Source organism: Euprymna scolopes, chromosome 12, assembly GCF_053919585.1.
Source record: "Euprymna scolopes isolate OS-2025 chromosome 12, ASM5391958v1, whole genome shotgun sequence".
NCBI classification, from domain to species: Eukaryota; Metazoa; Mollusca; class Cephalopoda; order Sepiida; family Sepiolidae; genus Euprymna; species Euprymna scolopes.
Window position 1 is genome coordinate 98,329,298 of NC_136493.1, and position 22,500 is coordinate 98,351,797.

The 22,500-nt window shown below is 33.6% G+C and overlaps 1 protein-coding gene across 2 annotated transcripts in view; it reads left to right on the top strand.

Moving 5' to 3' along the window:
* Positions 1-22,500, top strand: part of LOC145291439 (uncharacterized) — a 180,876-nt gene that overhangs the window by 65,721 nt on the left and 92,655 nt on the right. The window contains exon 2 of one of the 2 annotated variants that reach the window (XM_080137282.1): positions 11,682-11,762. The exons of the other annotated variant lie outside the window; for it this stretch is intronic. Within the exon in view, the coding sequence (XP_079993408.1) occupies positions 11,682-11,762 (81 nt within the window). The remainder of the gene's footprint in view (positions 1-11,681; positions 11,763-22,500) is intronic. 2 annotated transcript variants of the gene reach the window in all.

The following is a 22,500-nucleotide window of genomic DNA, read 5'->3' on the forward strand; positions in this document are numbered from 1 at the left end:
GAACTCCCGCATTTTGCAATGCATTAGGCATTTAAAGTACACCATCATTTTCAATCTGAAACCAGATCCACAATGCCCTTTGAGTTTCTTTGTATTGTATTTAAATCTCTCGCGATTGTCTATTCCCAGTTCATTTTTCATCTTTTTCTCCTTTTTACCATCATGAGACCATTTGAACACATGGTTGGCAATTGTCTCTGTGGTCAGTCTTAGGATATATCCTAACCAGCCCAGACATCGTTTGTAGATTATTGATGATACAACCTACTGGTTAGTGTGATCTCAGACTTTTTGGTTGGTAATTTGATCGTTTCATTTGATCCCTAGAATCTTTCTAACACCACACTTAAAAACAAGCGTGCATGGTCCCCCGTGAGTGCACAGTGAACAAGGTATAAAAGAAATTACTAAATTTAGCACTCCACCCCTCATTAACCCTAAAAGTCCCCAGGGGACGTCAAATCCTGGTGAAAATGAATAAACGGTGCAGTTTTAGGCCATAACAAATGTAAATTTGAATTCTACACCATGCAAAAAAAGAAATGACTAAATTCATCATTTGCCCTCCTCATTTAGCTCCCAAAGTTCCCAAGGCCTTAACATATTTAAATTTGAGTTCAGCACCATGCAAACGTGCTAAATAGACATACACAGAAAATTTTGGACAAACATGGTAAAATAGTCCCAAAAATGGAGTGTTTTTATTAGCCCTATGAGAGCACCCAAGAGTTAACGCAAAGTATAGACAAACAAAATCATATAAAAATCAGTTAGTTACAACTTTTCAGAAAGTTTTTTATAAAAATCCAAGGATCTATTTTTTTTTTTTTAATAAGCACGAAAGTGTCAATTTTAGCCATTTTAACCTGAAAGGCACCTCTAGGGCAACCGGAGTTTTCCTGGAAAATCCGTTGTTACTTTTTTACTCATATCATGTTTGATGTTTGTGCAAAATTTCAAAAAATTCCAAGGCGTAGTTATTGAGAAAAGTGCGGACAGACGAGCGGACAAGGGTGAATTTACAGGTCCACCCTCCTTTTGTCGGTGGACCAACAGATGCGGCTAATTCCTTCTCTTCGGTGATTTTGAGATGCCAAGTTTAACTTTTGTATAACAACATGGACAAGATGTTGCTTTTATAAAATCTTAATTTAGATATGAGGGTAATTTTTTTTGTTTCTTCAAACCTTGCAGAACTGGTTAAATCCTGCTGCGGCTCTTACCTATCCTGTACTGCAATTCATAGTTAATTAGATGGCACCTATTTCTTGTATGTATAAAGGAAGTATTATGGCAATTCCTTGAGGAATTTACGATTCAAAGAATCTAATTACTGTTTACTCGCCCAAAATACCTGTACTTTTAGCAGGTATTTAGATGCGACATAATTACGTCGGCATTCTGGTTTCTGTTAGATCACCAAAGTTAAGCAATGTTGAGACTGGTTAGTACTAAAATGAGTGACCGTTTGGGAGTACTAAGTGCTTTATGCGCTCTCTGCTTATCACGGCGTTGCTTCTAGTCGACAGATTTTTTTCTTATCACTAGAATCAAGTCGATTCAGGAAAGGAGTGGTCAGAGATTGAGCAACCCTTGCTTCACAATTGCATGCGAAGCCACCCTTACATGGAGTATCCATTGTCTTGAGATGGAACAGATGGTATAAATAGCAGACATTTAATCTCCTGTTGGGGTCTGTTGAACCTTCTGCTCACCGTAAAAAAATAAAAATTTGAATTAAGATAGAGAAACTTGGTCGCATCTTCGAAAACATTGTTTCATAAGTTCATTTTGAAAACCAAATAATGTTATATAACGTTTTTATTATTAAATGATTAAAATACATTTTTTTAATTTTTTTTATTTTTTTTATTTTGACGCTTTCATTGTTTTTTTTTTTATCTTTTGTTTTTTCTTTGTTTTGTTGGTGGTATCAAACTTGATTGGGACAAACCAATAAAATTTTTATATCAAACTTAATCCTGACAAACCAGTAAAAAATTGATTTTCAACTTTAGTGTGACAAACCAATGAAAATTTTATATCGAATTAAGTGTGACAAACAAATGAAGATTTGATTTTAAACTAAAGCATGATAACTTAACAATATACTCCTCAGTAGTTACTTAATTGTTGCTCGACATCTTGCTGCTCAACTCCCTACATAGTATCCCTGCAACTTAATGTCCCTGATAGTAGCCCCCTACATCAAAGTGGCACTGTGTCTTGTTTGAGGTGAAAATGTAATAAACAAAAAGCAAAAAACAATAAAAATTTTATTATGAACCTAAGCGTGACAAACCAATAAAAATTTTATTTGCAACTTTAGGGTTGCAGGAATATTAAAAAAAAAAAAAAAAGAAAAAAAGAGAAAAAAAAAGGTGGGTATAAAGTTCATTACTGCTTGGTGTGACTTGTTTTGTTGGGATAAAATTATGTCTTAACATAACTATTAACTATTTCTTCGCCACTTCGCAGCTTTGATTCGCATTACAAGTATATAAAAAATACGAAATGACATCCAGGCATGAACGCATTAAGTTCATATAATCACTGATGCCTGACAATTAGGAAGTTACCCTTTCACAGCTCGTCAACAATTGCATGTTCATGCAGAGTTTGGATGACATTAGACGGGGCAGCAGCCACAAAGTTAAAGGCAAGTCTGAACAAGAGAAAGCTTACCTTTCAGAAGAATTTCTTTTCTTTGAGTTCCCTCGTGCGTTGCAGCCATGCAGGTTAGTTACATAAATCGGACTGAAAGACCCCGAAAAACAGTGAGCAGCTCATTTACATCATAATTCATTTTGGAGGGTTCTAGTAACCACCTAGCAGTTTATTCTGTTTTGCTGTAAATACTGTTTGATTTTTAGTAGAACCTTCGTTCTTAACTAATGGAATTGAAATTGTGTGTGTGTGTGTGTGTGTGTGTGTGTGTGTGTGTGTACATATATATATATACACACACACACACAATTTATAAATTTATATATATATAAAATATATATATATATTTTATATATAGTAATTTATAAAATATATATGGCGATTAAGCTACACTAAATATTCTGCGTTTCATCCAACTATAGGATTCGTCAATCCTATAGTTGGATGAAACGCAGAATATTCAGTGTAGCTTAATCGCCATATATATTTTATAAATTACTAACTAGCTCTACCTACGTATTGAGCACTTTTGAAGTAAATACTTAAAGTTTACGCATAAATCTATACTTTCGTATATTAAATTTATGTGAATAAATGAAGTAGTTATATTTTATACATATATAATTGGTAAAAAACAGGGGAAGAGCTTAAATAGTCTGATGATATAGACTGGATAATTTGTTATCCCTTCTATTGAAACAACTTGTAATGGTTTAAGTAAATACACCCGAGGTTGAAATACTAAAAACATATATATATATATATATATATATTAGTGGCCTGGCAAGGTCACAGGGGAGATAACAGAAGCAGCAAAACTATGGGTGTCCCACTAGGACATTATACATACAAATGTAGGCAAATTTGGGCATATTTTATTGATTTGAAAATATAGATTCTTTTTTACCAATTGTCATAAAATTTAAACCATAGTATTATGATCCTCAAAAAGCCTGCAAATTTTCATGTAGTTTCGTCCCAAAGAAACAAACATATAAGCATTTCAATATTCAATTTTTCTACGAGTGTATATCTATCTATCTATCTCTCTCTCTTTCTATATATATATATATATATATATATATATATACACACACCATTTTTAGGGGCAATTTTATAAGTTCAAAATCTCGGCGACTATTGATCAGAATTTAATAAATGAAAGTTTGTTGGAAAGTTAATGACCTGAATTGTGTAGTGGACTATGTGACATTTGCCATTAAGGTAGCACGTTATTGTTTAAACAAGTGGGAGATCACTTTTCTCTATTAATTTCACGTAAAATGAGATCCCCCCCCCCTTTATGCCCCCCTATGCTATAAAGTGGGTGTTTATTTTACGTTAAATTAATATAGAAAAGTGATCCCCCACTTTTTAAAATTATAATTTATTCATATCATTCAAATTACTTGTTTCCTGGGATTTTAACTGATGTTTTCGTTTTCAGCACCCTTGAAAACCTTTAATAGTGGTAATTTGAAAGGATTTGCTGTGAGTGGAAAGATACTGCACCTTTACCAATATTGCAATCATAGTCATTTGTTTTCTGAGTTTTGCATGTGAATTACAAAATATATGATATTTCCCCAAAACCTCTGGCGCTGTATGGAGGGGAGACTGAAACTTGCTGCTATGGTTTTAAATGATCTGAAATGACAGTAAGGGGAGACTTGATTCCAAATATTTCTCAACCTTCAGGAGAATATCACTTTTACAATTGATACATATTATGCATTATTTTCTGTTGTATAAATCTGTCGTTCAATCCTCAGTGTGGGCAACCGAAATATACATTTGCGAATTACTTAGGACCTCTATCCAGTCATGGCTGACGGAACAAGAGCATGCTACCCCCGTGAAGTAAATAAAGGGTTCCGCTCGAAATTCCATCCACATTCCCAAGTTCGACAGAAACATTCCCGAGTTTGACAAAATACACCTGAAGAAGGTCGGAGGTTATATCGACCGAAACGTTATGAAAATCACACTCAAGATGAGAACAGTAGCCCGATTTATAATAATACAAATATCCGATCCTCATCTCAAAAATCCAGAAATGTCATAGTTTAAAGGAATAGACCAAAAGGATGACACACAACTCCCATCCTACCCACTCCACCCAATTTGGCCTTGTGCCGCATTCATTGTTATTTTTTTTCGATATCTTTTGTAAAATTGGTTTTGCAAAATTTATTGTACTCATTATACACAAATATTATCAGATAATTTTAAAACTATACAGTCAAGATTTATGTCCCTTTGTGTTTACCTCAGAATATCTGCCTATAATATGTCTTAGATTGACAGAAGAATTTTGAAATCATTGTAAAAATTGCAATTTCGTTTGGTTTTAAGTTAGAAAAAGCACTAGACCATCCATTGGTTCATAATATGTTATTATTTTCTATGATATAAATCTCAGTCGTTTGTGTGTGTGTGTTTGTATGCCTGCACTAAACTTTTGTCATCCGCATTATACAGATATGAACGTGACATCGTTAGAAAGCACGATCTCTTGGACACATAATATAAAAAAAATTGGAAAAAATTGTCAATTATTCCGTGTAGAAATATAGTTTTGTTTGGAGTAGGGGTGGGGTCAGATAAAAACCTTGCTTTTGATGCGGTTTGTAAACCGCACATGCCTGAAGGCTTGTTTAGGTCTTTTGTTTTAAATAGCTAAATTTATGCGTGATAACATCTGTGTCCTCATGGACGCATCAATAATGCACTACTCGCTTATTAAGTTCTGCGAGTTTGTGCCCAGCATGTGGCAGTTTTCTTTTTTTTTTTTTTTTCTTTTTGTTTACAAAATTTTGCTTTCGGTTTGGCTTCTGGCTGATGGCACCCAAGTCTCGTTTTATTTATTTATTTTTTTTTTTAATGACCGGGCACCCCCCCCCTCTTCCAGCTGTCACAATTTTTTTTTTATGACAGGACACCGCCGGACGCACTCCTCCCTTGTTGATTATTAAATATAAGTCTTGTAACCCCTTTCCTTCTTACTTGACTCTTGAAGAGCTTACTTTCTGAAGTTCAGGGGATTGAACGCTGGTGATGGAGTTTGTACTCCCTTTTAACTGCGCACGCCTAAATTTAAAAGAATTGTTTATCTTCTGAAAAATAAAGTACAGTTTTATAAATCTGTCAGCAATTTCTTTGGGAAATTTAACAGAAAATGACCATCCTTCGTACGTTGACCATTGCACTTTATTCTGTGATGTTAGCAGGTCACGTGACTTATAGTGAAACGTTGGCCACGGCTCAATTCTCCTTGGCGGATGTTGAGGTTCTCACCTGCCCACCGACACCCTTTCAAACTGAAATGCGACCAAACATCTGGCAGACAGAGCTTTCATAAAGGCACGAGGACGCGAATATAAATAAATGAGTCATAAGTAAGAAGGCTGAAAACATAAACGGCAAAAAGAAAAACCTAGCAATAAATTTAAAAAATGCTGAGAAGGAAAGAGAGAGAAAAAGAATTGAATAAATAAATAAATAAAACCTAACCCTGGTTTATGATTTTGTAAGAGATTATTTAGCTGTTCATATGCTTATTTTTAAAGTCTTCATGAAATTTTATAATCTTAGTTTCTACTTCTCGTTTAATATTCATTACCTGCATACTGGCAGTTGACTTTTATTTTGATAAATAGCTGATAACGGACCATTCACTGCATATACATATTATAAAAACATACTTATGGCAAGTAGGCTATATATAAACATTTTTTTTTGTATTTTTTGGATTCTTCATACTACTGTTCTCATCTTGAGCGTTGTTTTCACAATGTTTCGGTTGATGTAACCTCCGACCTTCTTCAGGTATCTCTTGCCGAATTTTTCTATCAACCATTATTTAATCCACGAGGGTAGACGTCATAAGTAATTCGCAGTTGTATTTTGAGTATTGCCTACACTGAGGATTGAATTTTACAAAGTACTTTATCCACTATGCCACGGGTCCTTGTGCAAAGACCCATGGCATAGTGGATAGAGTACTTGGTAAAATTCAGTTGTAAAAGTTACATTCTTTTGGAAGTTGAAGGTTCAATCTTCAATGTGGGTAACACTCAAAATATAATTATGGATTGCTTAGGACTTCTACCCAGTCATGGCTGATGGAACGAGAGCATGCTACCTCCGTGGATTAAATAAAGAGTTCCATTTGAAATTCCATGCAGATTTTCAAGCTCGACAGAAAGATTCCTGAATTTGACAAGATACACCTGAAGAAGGTCAGGGGTTAGATCGGTCGAAACGTTGTGAAAATAACACTCCAAAGAATCTAAAATAATATGAATAATCAATTCTCATCTCAGAAATTCAGAAACAGAAAAATTTGTGTTTCATTCTATGGATAGATTTGTCAGGCCAACTGGCAGCTCGCACCATTGAGGATGTGAAACGATATTCCAGAAAGTGTAAGAAAAAGTTAGATAAAATATAGGATATCGGCTATATGTTACTTTTTTTGTGTGTGTGTGTGTGTTTTTTTTTCTTTTTAATGTACTAACTTCTTGCTAGTTTTTGCACTATATTGTAAACTTTATTGATATTAGTACTATTTCAAGTAGGACATCATTTTTAAGGTTCATTCTAATATTAATTTATGATTTGTTTCTTAGCGATATATTTAATTTTCCGCGCAAATTCTATTAAAGAATAATGTTATGATTTTCTTTTGGTATGATATTAGTCGAAATGTAAGTATTTATTAAACACCTTTTAGGTTTGTTTTACTGTACACATAGATTCGAAAAAGTTGTCAAAAACCAAATACATAACAAATAAATGTTATCAAAGGCAAGATAAGTTACTTTTCTACCTACCTGGATAATTTTTTATAATGTTTTTATTTAATGTAACATGTTTATTCAGCTCGAAAAGCATACAATGTTTACCGATGTATTGGAAAATTTAAAATGGCGCCCGACTCTCTGTTGAACATTGTAAGTTTGGTAAAATGAGTTAAAAATAAAAAAACTGTATATATATATAATGAATAAATATTATCTGAAGACAGGTTTCATGTTCACTAACAATCATCAGTATGGCTTATATAACTGTACCATCAATTTAACAATTTGAAACTTAGACCTAAATAATGCCAGTCCAGTATTCTTCATCGTAACAGATTGCATTGAGTTGGGTAATATGACTTAACTTGAGCTAACATTCACTCAAGATTGGTTGAGCTAGTTCCTCCTGTAGAACACATAACAGCATCCAAAATTAATGTAGATAATTCATAACAGTCTGCAGTGGTCAAGATAGTGATGGGCAGCCAGTCTCAGAACCAACAGCAAACACCGCAGACCTGTCGAGCGGAGTTAGGGTTGATGTTAACTTTGGATGGTGTGTAACCATGCCTTCAACTGGCCTGCCGAGCATCTTTGCCAATCTTGGAGTGGTTTTGCTGTTTTGGGATGAATTTTGCTTTGGAGATTTTTTGCTTGGTTGTCTCCCCTGTGGCCTTGCCAGGCCACTAATATATATATATATATATATATATATATATATATATATATATATATATATATATATATATATATATATATACACACACTTTTTTCCCTGTTACTCTGAACACTAATTGTTGCTTCTTCTGTTAAGGACAAGTAGATCACTACTTTATTTCCCTCCCCGCTCTTTTCATTAACCTTCACTTTAGATCCCTTTGGTGCAGCATCTCCTGTCACCAAAGTTGATAAGAATAGCATTGTGGAGAAACTTTCCTGTGCTATCGTGGCAGAACCAGCAAAGTCTTCTCTTTAAAAGAAATTGGTTGAGGAGGAGGAGGAGGAGGATTCTACATAGCACCCTGATTTGAGTATTGGAGAAATGCTGATATGCAGCTTCTGCCACTTCTTGAGATTGTAGGGCTGGATAGGATAGAAAGTTGAGGCAGATCCATCGGGAGCCTCTGTTTGTGAGCTGAATGTTCGCCACCATCCACATAATAGCATAATTTCGAACTTATAAAATTGCCCCCAAAATGGTATATCTATATATGGATATATCTATACTTGTCGCCAAGTTAAATATTGAAATGCTCATATCTTTGTTTCAATTGGTGAAAAAAGAACCTATATTTTCAAACCAATAAAAGATGCCCAAATTAGAATATATATATATATATATATATATATATGTATATATATATATATATAAAATATCCTGGTAAGGTAGCTTTAGTTTTGCTGCTTTGGGATTGAATTTTGCTTTGGATTTTTTTTTTTTTTGCTTGGTTGTCTCCCCTGTGGCCTTGCTTATATATATAGATGTTATTTGTTTTTGTGATACGTTTTGAATGAATTCATTTACGAAAGTGCATTTTTACTTACCTAAATGTGAGTTGGGAATAATTTTCCCTTTAACGAATTTGGTACCCCCATATGGGGAGCGGTATAAATATTGTTTTATATACATATATACTTTTTTTTCCATCCCCCCCCCCCTATTATTCTGAAAACTAATTGTTGCTTCTTCTGTGAAGGACAAGTAAGTCGCTACTTTCTTTCCAAAACTTACCCCCTCCTCTTTTCATTACCCATCACGTCAGATCTCTTTGGTGCAGCATCTCCTGTCACCAAAGTTGATAGGAATAATTTTACTCCTTTCTGCATTACTTTGTTCCACCATTTTACAATTTGGGAGTAATTACAGACGTGATTTTTTTTTTTTTTTTTTTTTTTAGTAGATACATACGTTGGTCTGTCATTCTTAAGTTTGTAATGGTATTTTATTTGTCAGTCTGTCATGTCTTAAGTTGAAACAGCAATAAAATTATAAAACAGTTTATTTTTAGATGTGTCCATGTACCTTTTTAGGAGAGCTTTGTCTCTTGCGTTTCTCACGCTTAAATTTGAAATAGCATTCTTATTAGGTGTTGTGACCTTGAAGGGTCACTTAGTCGCGAGGGGCTATTATTTGGGACCAGATTTGCAAGGATACTATTTATGGAGTTTGGCAGCAAGAGGTCTGTTCACATTACACTTGAATTTCTGTATGTTATTACAGTCAGAGAAGCAGAGGCACAGGAAGGAATTCCAAAGTGCTGCAGTCCGAGGGAAAAAGCTAGTCGAGTAGAAGGCTTTACGGCATCTAGGTATCTCCACAGTGTAAGGGTGGGATTTTGCTGCTTGTTGAGTTTGTCAAGGGTATTATCACTGACGGGGTACTAGTACTCGGAGTTTATCAGAGCATTTGCCATTTAAATACTTGTAAAACAGGCACAAGGATGTCATGTTTCAGCGATGGGACAGAGGTTGGAGTTTAGTTGATGGTTCAGGACCTATTAGGTTGGCGACTCTTTTGAATTCTGTCTGTGAGCAGAGACTAGTGACAGATGCACCAACCCAGATGTGGCAGCAATACTCCATGCATAAAGGAATTGTGGTCTTGTGAATAGCCTTTTAGCAAGGGTAGAGAGCCTTTCTTTGCAGTAGCCTTGGCAATTGCTTCAATATATTTTTTCCAATTCATGTTGTCTGTGCATGAGGGAAGTACTTTCAGGTAGTGTATCATTAGGGTTGAGGGTTTTTGTAATTATTAAAGGAGATAATGAAATAAACATGTATTTTTGGTACAGACGTCTTTGTGTTAATTATTGGTAATTAAATGAATACAAGTTAACACATATTTTAGTGATCTGGAAAAAAGAACATGTTTTGTTATGATATCACATTTTTTGTTATGATATCACATTTTTTGTTATGATATCACATTTTTTGTTATGATATCACATTTTTGTGGCTTTTGTTTAAAAAGCAATTCTTTTTGACACATTTGCTTACATAAATAGCGTATCATTCTATAATTCTGCTCCATTTTTTAATCTCATTTATTTCTGCTTGCGTAACAAAGTAACATTCTTAGTAATTTTTTAATTATTTTTCATTTTTTTTCTTCATTTTTCTTTTTTATCATTTTTCTTTTTATCATTTTTCTTTGAATGTCATTTAAAAAAGTTTTCTTTTTACTTAGTTTTTTTTTCTTTTCTTTTTTTTTTTCGAGTTTTAAAACTTTTTTTGTTTTTTTATTTCGATATTTTCTTTTTTTCTTATTTCTTCATTTTTTCATTATTTTTTCTTTCTTTATCATTTTTCTTTTGTTTTCCTTTTTTTTTTTCATCTCTATATTTTACTTATTTTTGTCATTTTCCAAACATTTTATTCATTTACATTATTTTTTACAAGAAATAAAAAGTCAAATATTTTTTTTCTAATTCAATTAGATTTTTTTTTTTAATGGAAACGTAATCAAAACTAATAATGAAAAATAATGTAGATTATATTTTAACAGAGCTCTATGGATAAATTTATCTTAAGTTGACCTTTGACAACTAAATATTTTTGTTTACTAGCCAAATAGAAAAGTTACTAGCCAAATCCAGGTGAATTTTGGAATATGACATTTTCGTTTCGTGATGAGTACAGTTGTCTGTATTTTTAAATAAGTGTAATTCTAAATATACAGCACGTTTTGTGTTGAGATTGAAGTTATAAACATTTCTATTTCTTCAGATGTTTTTTGGACCTTCATTAAAAAAAGAGTATATTATTCTATTAACACTTTTACTGTTTAAATAATTTGACTTTGCTCAATTTATTAAAAAAAAAGTTGTAAAAACTTTTAAATCAGTAATGAGCTTTGGAAGATTGTCGGTGAAAAAAAAAAAAAACTCTCCGAAAGGTAAGCGTTTTATTATGTCTAGTCGCCACTTGGAAAAAATCAATCGCAAATGCGACTGTTTCACTCGCAATGTAGAGCCCTGTTTAAGGATTCTTAATTCAACAAGCGCAAGAAATACAATGAAGGACAAAAAGGGTGGGGTTTGTTAAAAAGAAAAAGAAAAAAAAAGAAAAAGAAAAAAAGAAAAAAAAAGTAAAAGAAAAAAAAAAGAAAAAGGAAAAAGACCAAACTGTGGACCCGTGTATACCATTGCATATTTGTAAACATAGTCGCACAGGTAAATGATCCTCTGACTTCTTTCTTTTTCAATCTAGGCAAGATCACCCGATCATATGCTTGAAAATCGAAAATCTACTACAACCGTTCATTATCGTTGGTTTCTCACCCAGTCACAGGTTTGTGGAGAAGCATGTTTATTTACTGATTACCGTGAACTAAAGATAACTTCTTTCTGTGATACACTTAGGTATGACTAGCAGGGCTACACGGCGTTGCTCAGTGGCATGGATAACAAAATAGAACGATTAAAACAAAGTGTGTGAAGCATCTTTCTTGAAAAAAAAAACTTCTCTCTCTTCGATTGTGGCCCTTTTCTACTTGTCCTAACTCTTTTCAATTGCATCTTTTCTCTCTGTCTCTCTCTCTTTCTTTTGCAACTGGTTCAATACAATAGAAAGAAAAAAAGAAAAAGAAAAGTGACAAACTGTTTAACCTAGTTTCAATGCTTTTGAAACAATTTGTGTTATTTAGATTCTTCGGACTTCTGTCCTCATTTTGAATGTCATTTTCACAACGTTTCGGTCGATGTAACCTCTGATCTTCTTCAGGTGTTTCTTGTCAAACTCTGAGAATCTTTCTGTAGAACTTGGGAATTTGCATGAAATTTCGAACAGAACCCTTTATTTAATCCATGGGAGTAGCATGCTCTCGTTCTGTCAGCCATAACCGGGTAGAAGTCTTCAGTAATTTGCAATTGTATTCTTAGTATCAACCACACTGAGGATTGAACCTTCAACCTTCAGAAGAATGTTACTTAGAACAGAATTTTAGTAATTTCCATTATGCCACGGGTGCTTTTTGGAACAAGACTAGAAAAAGAGGATCTTATTTTGAGCCCCTATGCATAAATTTGATCCTATTATGGAATGAATATATTTTTTTTTATTATACATGTGTCAGGGTCACACGGAATCCTATTATGCAAGGTTTGTAAGTGTATTTAGTGTACTTTCTTACCATTAGCTAGACACACAGACAGAAAATTCGACTTAAGATTATATAATAAACTAGATCCTCTGAGCCTAGATAGACCCCACAATATTATAGATATAAATAAATTACATGTAAGACCTATTTCTTTTTTATAATTGTCAATTGCAAATGCAGGCCTCCCAATATTATTGATATGAAAAGAATTAAAAATAAAGTGTATCTAATTTTTAAAAATGTAAAGTGCAAACACAAACCTAGCCAATATTATTGATATGAATAAATTGAAAAAACATTTTCTGTTTTGTAATTATCAAGCACAAATGTAGACATTACAATATTATGGGTATAAATAAATTAAAGTAAACCTAAATGTAGATTCCATGAACAAAGTTTCTTTCTAAAAACTGCACGCCTTTGGTCCGTTTGCCTGCTTTCCAGCTGACTGCAATGTTTGTCTTCAAGTCCAACGTGGACAAGTTCTTGATGAGCCGTTCCACATAAGTTAACAAATTTACCGAATTTCCATTACTAATGATTACTATATTGTCCAATTGACTACTGTACACTCTTTAACCCTTATCCTCGAGTGGCCTCTGGGCCTTGATAAGTGGTGATGCCTATGTAAAAAAAAAAAAAAAAAATTAAAAACTACTCCTTGGCTTTTTGGCTAAAATCATAGTGTAGCAACTCCCACATTTAGACCCCACTCCCACTTAGAGATTGACCTTGTTTTCAGCAAACTAGAAAACCGTGGATGATTTATTTAGAAAGGGTTGAGAGGGCCTTACTAACCAATTTTTGTTGTTTTTCATTTATTCTTCACTCCTTGCCAATGAAATGAAATCTGTGTGTATGTTTAGTATTCAATAAAACTTGTTAAAATTTGGGTTTAATTTAAGTGAATGTGGTATTGTGGTAACTGAGAGATTTCTAGTAGAAGAGTAGGGTTAGGTAGTTTTAAGTATTTGTGACCAAGGATAACCAATGGCACCCATTATCCCACACTTTTTATTGGCCTTGTGCCTAATTTGTTCAATTTGTGATTTTTTTTTTAATATTTTGTTTAAATAAATATTTCAAAGTGTAGTATGTGTTCTCCACAACATTAGCACCATTTGACACTGAAAGTATTTATGTAATTATCTCCCTTGAAAAAATTCAAAATAAGAACAAGCAAATAAACATATGGTGTTCTCTTTGTCTCTCAATAACAAAAAAAACAATTTTTTTCCGTCGTCAGAAATCTCGCCCCTTAAACTCCTTGTCGTTCGTCTTTTTGTATGCTTTCTATTTTGCCACATTTGCATATTTCACGCGATCTCTTCCGTTGCCGTCATGTATATTTTGATGCTCTGTTCGTCGCCATGTTTCTTTTTCTGCCTTCCTGTTGGTAAGTCTGCTTTTCATGTCTCTGGCTTTCTTTTCTTTTTCACTCTTTTACAAAACAGAATGTGCTGCTTATATTATGAGCGGATAATAAAAGAAAGATTATACTTTTTCTTTCATTTTGATCAGTTTTGCTTGAACCTAAGAAGGCCTTTCATCTATCATCTATTCTTTGCGTTCGAATAGGAAAATAGTAGTTTTTTTTTTAATTTTTTCTTTTTCAACTAAGGTCTGCTTTATTATGTATTGGCAATATAATGTCTTGCATACATGTAGATGTATTTTATATGTAGTGTCCAGCATATAGAACTTGTTGCTTAATCGTTTGAGATTCTAGTGATTTGGTTGGGGCACGTCCTCAGAATCGATGTCAACAGGCTCCCTCAACAAACACTGTACCCAGAGCAAGCCGCAGGAAAAAGACCTATTGGCCGCCCTCTACAATGATACAAAGATCAACTTAAAATAATCCTGTAAAACGCTGTGTTTGACAATCACATCTGGGAAACAACAGCCCAGGTTCGGCACCTGTAGCGCCAATCATATCCAGTACCAAACAATATCAAACAGGAGATGACTGAAGATTTAGAGGCAGGCAAGAAAAAAACCAAGCAGACCAGCCCCGCCCTCTGCCAACATTTGCCTGCCTTCTCTACCCATGCAGATTCTATGCTCAGATTAGTCTGAGAAGCCATCTGCAAGTTAAATACTAAAAGAAGAAATTAAAAGCTGTAAGCAGATACCAAATTTCAATGAAAATATGAAATTCATTTAAGCAAGAAAATTTTTTTTAAATGTGAGCGCATTAAATCTTCTGATAGAGATCTTTATGTGAAAAAAGAAGACTTCGCAAAAAAGGAGAGAAAAAATGAAAAAAAAAAAAAAAAAAGGCGACTATACGTATTGGATGACTGAAACAAACACAGTGACAGATTTGCATGGTGATGCTCGAATACAAAAGGCGGAGGATGGACACACTTTTTTCAGCTTATTCCAACTCTTTAGGTAACCATATCGGAAGATTCCCTCACAAAGTTGCCAGAAATTTGGTCGGGTTCTGGATAAGTACCATAGTTTGCAATAGCTTTCTTGTTGTGTTCTGTATACATTTGAAATACCTATTTTAGGTGTGTCTATGCATCTCTAGCAGAGGCTCTGTCTGCCAATTTGTTATGCTTTAATTTGAAGTCTTATTCTTTATCTATTTTGTTATTTAGGATGCTTCAAGTCGAATCAAATAAAATTTATTGGCAAAAACGTAGCAAAGTGTAACAAGCTATGTAAATGGACAGTTAGATATATATAACTTTTGAATGATACAGAAACTATACAGCACTTTGAAAATAATATATGAATAAACCTTAAGGGCCCCTTTCACCAAAAAACTCATTAGGAGTTAATCGTTGGATATCAAAGGATGCAAAAAGAAATTAAAAAAAAATTTAACTCATCTTTTTGCATCTAATGAGTTTGTTGGTGAAAGGGGGCCTCTAGGGTTTGTTCGTATATTATTTTCCAAGCGATATAGATATGTTATCAAATAATATATCTTTGACAAAGGAAAACTTATCAAGATAAGATATACTTAACACTATTAAGAGGAGCGAACAAATATAATAGGTGAAAGATGAGGAATAAGTTATATGTAAATTTATATCATCAGAACAATAAGAAAAGGGAAAAATAAGAAAAAAAAAAACTTTTTTCGATTATGGCATTTTGAAGCTAAATGCTTCTCATCAGAAGAAAAGGGCCAGAATTAATGATATAATAAAGTTATATATAACTTTTTTTCCTCATCTTTCATTTTAATACATATAAGAGAAAGAAAATTAAAACTGTAAGTTGAACTTTACAATCAAAATTTATTGTTCGACTGAATACTCCAAAAACTAATTTACAAAGTACTTATTCCGCAGAGTTTCAAAGAATGCTATTCTTATTATTCTTCTCATCAGAGGACATAAAGAAATCAGCAAATTATATTTGTAGCAATGCTAGAATTTGCTAGTTAATGCATTAAGTGAAACTGCAGTTTATTGTAGTTATAAATTGCCAAATAGAAAAGTGAAAAAATGTTGGATATGTAAAAAAATATATATAAAAACAAACCGCGCATAATATTTCAGCTTGCATGAAAATCCTCTCAATCCGAAATGTAAAATAGTTCTGTGGGGAGAATGGATTTCAAAATAAGTCCAGTGTGACGATGCATATAATCCAATTGGAAAGCTTTTAAAACAGCTGAAATAATGAAAATTGTTTTTTCTGGGCAGTGCAGTAGCCCAAAGAGAAGTCTGTCCCTAGTCAAATGGGACCTAATAGTAAAAAGAGAGAAAACCAGTATGAGAACCTTCATCATCGGCTTAATTAGAAAAAGTGATTTCAAATTAAATTTTAAAGTAATTAAGTTCAGGCTAAGCGGTGGGTGGGGGGAATCAGTCTGTGAAAGCTCGTATTACTCTAAACGTGTGTGTGTATATATGTGTGTGTGTGTGTATATGTGTGTGTGTGTGTGTGTGTGTGTATATATATATATATATATATATATATATATATATATATATATATATATAATGTATCGATTTTAGCTTTACTGGTAATTTAAAATCAATAAATATTTATTATTTTATCATTATTACCAGCAATGGAAGATTTGAATTTAAAGAAAATCAAATAAAAAAAAAAATTAAATTAAAAGAATCGTTTTGGCATTGGAAAATAGGCATCAATTTTTCCGATTCCTATACCGATTCTGATACTCCCAAAGCTTCCGATTTTGATTCCGATTAATCGTCCCAACACTAATATATATATACACTTAAACAACATCTATGTGTTTTCTCCAAGGCAACCTCAATCCTCGATGTAATAGATCTCATTGTCACCTCCGGTAGGTTGCCCCATGAAGGATAAGCACAGATTCCAAAGAGGTAACATCAGGCAAAGTTTCACACCTACTTACTCTCCATGTGTTTCAATCTAAAGGGTTGGCATCAGTCAGGGAGTGTACAGTTGTATTGCTTCTCACACACTTGATTCAGATCTTCAGCCTACCACGTTCCCAAGTGCCTGACACATGGAGTTGATGTAAGAGGTTGCATGTATGTTATACAGTAGGACCCCGGGATACGGTGACCCTAGGATGAGGTTTTCCGGCCCCTGATTACTGTATTTGCCCGCCTTGTCGTGTTATTTATAATGTTATTTGATTATATACATGTGTATTATATACTGTACTGTATTTTGTTACTAATTTTTAATGCTGTATCCCTAAGTTCTACTTTACATGGCCGAACATCATCAAAGACATCGAACACTTAAGGTATCTGTAATCCCACCAATAGCGCACTTCTGATGAATTGTCGTTGATGCAATCCTTCTGCCCATCCACCAGATCATCATTTGAAATATGTCTATGCATCTTTGTCCATTTGTTGGTTGGTTCATCACACTTAGGTTCAAAATAGCATTTTTATTGCCAAATGCAAAAATTTGATCGATGAATCTTGATATCTGTTTTTGTTTCAATGTTTCTGAATTTTTTAGATGAGGATTAATATTTTGGATTATTTGGACTACTGTTCTCATCTTGAATATTGCTCTCACACTGTTTCAAACGTTATAACCTCTGACATTTAGGTGTATTTTGTCAACTTCTGGAATCTTTTTGTTGAACGCAAGAATCTATGCAATTTCAAATGGAAGCCTTCATTTAATTATGTCTTGTTTGGACCGATTTCTATTTAAAAAATTTTTTTTTTTAAGTGAAATTAAAAATTAAAAGTCTATTAGCTAATCTCAGATTTTTTTTTTTTTTTTTTTTTCTTTGTGGAACCTTAGGGTTCCAGAGAAACCGAGTGGAGAAACCCTGCCATAAAGATAAAAAAAAAAAATAAAAAAAAATAACAAATAAAAAAAAAAAACAAAAAAAAAAACGCATGTTTTCTTAAAAACCAATAATTTTTCAATCTTATATTTTCTTTTTTCTTCAACAAATCTGTCTGTATCACCAAATTCTCATGTTCAAATTTTTGCAATGTGATTTCTACCTTCCCTCCTCCGTTCTCATCTTGTCCTCTTCTGCATCATCTTTTGTCTGCATCGAAACCTTTTCATTATAAATATTATGTCTGTCTTTTGTGTTATCATTAAAATCACTTTTCTTCCATTGTACATTGATGTAATTTTTTTTTTTAATCATGTTCATCCCTAACAATGCATATCACCACTTGGACGTAAGAGGCTACTATTTGGGACCATGCCTTGGAAAGATTAACAAGATATTGGTTTACATTACATTTAAACTTCTGCATATCAGTACAGTCAGGGAAGCAGGTAGCAGGAAGGGAATTTCAAAGTCAAGCTGTTCGAGGCAAAAAAAACTATCAGAGTAGAAAGCTTTCTGGAACTTAGGGACCTCAACAGTGAAGGGGTGAGATTTTGTTGCTAAGTGGGTTTGTCAGAGATATGTACACTGAGGGAGCACAAATGCACTGAGTTGATCAGAGCATATTCCACTAAAATATCTCACAAACAGGCACAGAGATGCAACAAAGTGGGGCCTGTGGAGGACAGGATGGTCCTCTTATGTAATTGACGATCCCATCCTCCATGTTTATTAATGAATAGTAGGTGATTGAGAAGCAAAGGTCACATAATGATGATGAAACATACTGATATATGATAACAAATAAATGTATATTTATTTACATAAAAATACGTGAGGAAGATATAGTAAGAATAAGAGTTCGTTGAGAAGAGAGGATTAAGTAACATTACTTGCGTTTAGTATTTGGTAAGAGGTTGACGATAGGTCAAGAGGCTGGTTGGTTGACTGGCCATGCCAAACAGAGCACGCTTTTGTCATGTCTTGACTCCTTGAGAGTTCAGTGAAAAGAGATAGAAATATACAGAACAGGAAGTGATGTGGCTGTGTCGCTCTCTGATTACCAGAGTTAAAGGGTGATAATCCAGTCAGCCTGGGAATTTCAATTCCCACAGGCCTATTAGATTGACAACTCTTTTTTGGACTATCTAAGAGGGAGAGGCTAGTGATAGATGTAAAATATGTTGGTTTTTTTTTTTATTATATTGTAATCAACATTTTTTTTTTCTTTATCTTCAAATGTTTGTTCATATCAATGTAACCACCGATTAAATGGAAAAATATGCTTTGGATGTGCCACTAAACTAAGGTGGTGTTTGTGTTGATTGGTGTCTTTTTTTTTTTTAAACGAACGCATTTTAGGTGAAAACATTATTATGCCCTTATGTGACATGCCAAGTTGAAATTAGTATAAATTCCAAAAATTATGAAAATTGATCCAGTAGAAAAATAATTACAAGTAAAAGTAGAATTTATCAAATTATCGAGTTCAATCATATGTTTTAACTAGCGGGGGTGCCCGGTGTTGCTCGGGTGTTTGTAGGTGTTTGTGGAGGAAAAGAAAAGTCGTAGTAAGGCAGGCAGGCAGGCTCGAACCCGAACAGCAAAGGAGGAAAAGAACGTGAAAAAAAGAAAAAAAAAATGTGTTAGTAGGCAGGTAGGCTCAAACCCGAACCCTTGACGCGAAGGCGGAAAAGAAAGTGAAAGACAACGTGAGATTTTACGGCTGTGCTATGAAGCGAGAGGAAGTAAAAAGCATTCAGATTTAGGGATCAAAAAGTTGACATGCAGAAAGTGAAAGTTAAGTGAATGCGTTTTTTAGCAAATTATTTTTGAACCTTTTTAAAGTTAAAAAGAATTAGTTAAAAATTGTTTTAGATTTTTTGTCTCAATGAAAATTCAACACCAAGACTTTGTTTTGGGTTTTTTTCTGAATAAGTTTTTTATATAAATTATAACGAAACAGATGTCAATTCACGTGCACATTTAAAAAAAAAATTTGAAAAGAATCTATAATAAAAAATTAGTCTCCTCTCAACATAACTTTTTTTTTTTTAATTATAAAATAAAATAGCCAATTTGAAACCGTAAACAGGCAGCCATATTTTTTTTTATTTTTGGAGAGGAAATGGTTTTAATGATTTTAAATTGATAAAGGGCGACTATAAATGGAGGTAATTCGTTTCTCATTAATTTATGTTTGCGATGATGATTTTTATTTTGTGACACTGGACGTATGGATAAGTAAATTAATATTTAAATACCTGTGACCCGTTGAGTCATAACTATTCTATTTTAATTGTATTCGAAAATTCATAAACATAATTAGTTTTTCAAGATATTCTTCTTGCTTAGCTAAAAATGTCTCTCTTTGCTTTTATATTATAATTTTTGATAAAATGGAAAATTGCCATCCAATTTAAGTATGTATCTAGGATAATATGGAAGTAAAGGTGTAATGAAGCTACTAAGCATATGCAAATGACCAAGCCATGGTAGAGCGTGACGTCACAGAAATAAACAGGTATATTAATATTGGGATCAGAGAAAAAATAAATAAATAAAGGAGAGGAAACACGTCTTAAATTCTTTAAAAAATTTAAAACGTTTGCAAGATTTCTGACGACCGTGAACCATTAAACGAATTGCACAATTAACTGCTGGTTATAACTGCAGGCAAAGAAACGGTGGATATGCACTTTTGTTACCGTGCTCTTTTTTAAAATAGTATTTTCAAGTTAAATTCAAGTTTTACGTTATCTTTTTTTTTTTATTAAATTGTTAGGTGAAAGTGCAGAATAATGATAAAACACCCTACTCTCCCCATGTTAAAACTGGCTTTCTAAATGTTATTATTTCAGCACGATAACAAAAGTGCATAAGTACCAAAGAAACTGCTAATAGTCCTAGAGATGGAAAAGCAGGAATGCAACCATATTCTGTTGGCTTTGAAAATACGTGTCAGAGACTTCGTGTTGAAACGACCGGCAATAAATATCTTTTCTTTCAACAGAAAAAAAAAATTGTGTTGAATTTCTTTTTCATTGTTTCTTTGTGAGGCTTTTATACACAACGTTGGATCTGTCTTAAAATGTAACAACCACGTTACAAAGAGACATTATGCAAGAAGAATCTCTTGACAGATATATGACAGTTCATGAATTTTTGAATGAAGTCAAAATGATAGTAGCTGTGAGCCCACGGGTCACGAGTACGTCTAGTAGAAATTAATTTTTATTAATTTTTTTTTTATTTTTTGCACCTCAAACAAGGCATATTGCCACTTGCGGCTACTTTTTGGGTACAGCTTTATTTTAAAACTTTTATTGAAAAAATCGCACCACCTCACATAAGGAGGGAAGAGGCAATTCAAAAATGGATTCAACGCATCAATGAGGACACCAGGGACTTACCAGTCCAACAAATTTTAAAAGATGCCTCAGACACCTTCAGACTCAATTCCTGAAAGCCCTTTTACAACGCAAAAATACATTTTTTTTTTTTTTTTTGACCCAGTTGAGACATTGAGGGAGGAATGAAGAAACAATACTTCCAAAGGAGGGGATATTGGAGACCAAACTTTGCACCTCCCAGGTTTTGCTACAAATAGTAGGAAACTGAGTAGCCACAAACAGGATCACAATAAGACACTGCATGACTGCAGTAAACAAACATGGATGGAGACAAATAGACTCCCTAATCTGAACAAAGTGGAAGGGAGCTCCCCAGCACACAAACCACGTGATCCGACATTGTCCAGTCACCCGACTGGAAGGAGGTTATGTGACAACCCATCTATCTGAAGACAATTTCTCAGACTGGCTAAAAAATAGCAGTACACCGGTCTAACCCATACGACACTACTACTACTGTAGTGGGTGGGAGGTAAATAATCCGTCTCAAAAACTGTCTACTCAGCTGAAATGTTTTTTCTTTTCATTTTCAACTTTTTTTTTTTTTGTATGTGTGCAGGAGGCAGGGTTATAATGGAAAAAAATTGTGCTGACATTGTCGAATCTATAATAATAAACGTCCATTCAAGTATAGTATATGGCATAATCACACTGACACACCAATTCTCATTAGATCACCGGTTAAACAACATTGAGCCTGGTCAGTACCACATATGTGAGCATTTGCAAATATTAGGTGTTGTATGTGAGATGACCTCGACACTTCCCTGCAAGAACTCCAAAAACCCAACATTATCGTCTTCCCTAACGGGAATATGCATGTAACTGGGAACAGTTTGTGAATTTAATATTCCCTTGACACTTCCATCTCTGGAGGAAGCCAGTTCTATCTGCCTAGGGTCAGTGCCGTTTGTCATTTGTCATTTTCTGCACATTTAATGCTATTTTAAGCTTAAGCATAGTAGACCAACTAATGTCTAGACGTGCTTACTCTTCTCCCATCTAACATCTAAATTTATCTTATCATTTTTAGTCAAACCTAAATAGCAATGATTCTGAGCAGTCAGTTATGTTTCACCATTATCACTGTCAGCTGCTGGAAAAAAATCCAAATCCCAATCTCAAAGTTAAAAATCAAACAAGGCTGTAGCAATGTAAAAAAAAAAAAAAAAAAAAAAAAAATTATTGAAGTGGTGTGAATAAGAATAGATTAATGATTGAAGTATTAATCTT